The sequence below is a fragment of the Nematolebias whitei genome, chromosome 19 (assembly GCF_014905685.2).
Source record: "Nematolebias whitei isolate Nwh7 chromosome 19, NemWhi1, whole genome shotgun sequence".
Lineage (NCBI taxonomy): Eukaryota > Metazoa > Chordata > Actinopteri > Cyprinodontiformes > Rivulidae > Nematolebias > Nematolebias whitei.
In genome coordinates this window covers 38,868,282-38,869,893 of record NC_056516.1, presented here as the reverse complement: position 1 = coordinate 38,869,893, position 1,612 = coordinate 38,868,282, and the positions used below count along the sequence as shown (strand labels likewise).

Here is a 1,612-nt window from a genome sequence, read left to right as displayed (position 1 = left end):
CCCCCCCCCCCCCAAAAAAAAAAGACCTCCCATCGCTTCAGTTCCTTCAGCTTCAGCTGCTGGCTTTGCTTTTGTCTTATTATGCTACACTTAGCGTTTAGTGTTAGGCTTTTGCTGCTTTTAGCTAAACTTTAGCTACTTTTAACTTTAACCTAGCTTCCTGCTACATTTACCTATTAGATAGCTTTTTTTAGCATTCGTTCAGTTTTTAGCTAGCCTTATGCCACTTTTAGATTTGACCTAGCCTCTTGCTACATTTACAGATTAGAGAACATTTAGCTTTAGCTTTTAGCTGGCCAAGTGCAACTTTTAGCTTGTCTGCTTTTAACCAGAATTTAGCTTCCTATAGCTTTTAGCTAGTTTTTTGCTCCTTCCAAAACTTGGTTCCAGCTTTTTCCACAGATTTTAGCTGTTGTTCGGCTGATGTTCAGACATGTTTAGTTTCTGACAGCTTGAACTCTGGATCAGGTGTGGTGAGTTTTGATCCGTTTAACTTTTTGTTTGTTTGTTTATCTGTTTGTTGTTTACCTGCAGGCGCGGCGGTGGCGGGCGTTTACCGCATGGCGGGGAAGGGGATGGTTCCTCTGGAGGCGCTGGTGCTCGGCGTGGGGCAGACCTTCCTCTCCGTCGTCGTCTCCTTCTCACGGGTTCTGGCCACGCTGTAGGAGGAGCCCGACCCGCGGGAGGAAGAGAAGTTCTGGACCGTGGAGCGGGCCTGCCGTGGTACCGCCACAGAGGGGTCGAACCAGCGCACTTTGAATCCTGTTGGACGGTTCCTCTGAGACGTCCTGGTGTCCCTGCAGAGACCACCGGGGGACAGAGGTCCAGTTTTTAAACTTTGTGGGACAGAGAGCAGAACCGGCAGCGTTCAGCGGAGCTCCGACTGGGCCGTGGAACCAAACTGTGTTCTGACGGGAGCCGGGTCAGAACTGAAGGTTCTGTCCAAGGCTCGGACCGGCTGAACCCAGTCAGTCGGATCAGAAGGAGAACAGAACCTGGTTCTCACGGAGTCTCCTTTCCTCCAGTTTGGGTTTTAGAAGCTGAAGGTTCTGGTGGGATTCTCTGGACCCGTCCTGATCGAAGGTTCTGATGTAAACTGAAGGTCCGATTAACGGTTCCTCCTCCAGGAAGGATTTAAAAAAAGTTTGATCCTCATCGGGTCAGAACTTTACAGACACCTCTGTTCAGTGTCCCTCAGCCCGTCTCAACTGGACCTCAGGACTTCTGTCCCAGCATCAAGGTTCTGGTGGGATTCTATCGGGCCGCTCCGCAGCAGAGAACCAGGGTTCTGGGTTAACTCCTCCAGAACCTTCATGTCCCGCAGCATGATGCTGCCACCACCGTGCCTGGCCGCTGGGTCACTGTCCCCAGGTCCGAGTCCTCCAGATGTCCTTCTTGTCTCGGCCTTTGTCTCATCAGACCAAACAGGAGACATTTGTCTCGTCCACATGGACAGAAGCAGGTTTCAGTCCAGCTCAAAAGGTTTTGGTCCTCTCAGTCCATGATGGTGTAGAACTGTCCACTGGTGGACGGGGTCTCTGAGGGACAGGGTTTCTGGTGGACGGGGTCTCTGAGGGACAGGGTTTCTGGAGGACGGGGTCTCTGGAGGACA

The 1,612-nt window shown here is 51.6% G+C and overlaps 1 protein-coding gene across 2 annotated transcripts in view; it reads left to right on the top strand.

Moving 5' to 3' along the window:
- tmem170b (transmembrane protein 170B) overlaps positions 1-842 on the top strand; it is a 4,899-nt gene extending 4,057 nt beyond the window's left edge. For both annotated transcript variants that reach the window (XM_037693521.1, XM_037693522.1), the window contains one exon: positions 535-842. In XM_037693521.1, coding sequence (XP_037549449.1) covers positions 535-665 — 131 coding nt within the window. In that variant the 3' untranslated portion in view covers positions 666-842. The remainder of the gene's footprint in view (positions 1-534) is intronic.
- Positions 843-1,612: the final 770 nt, after the last annotated feature.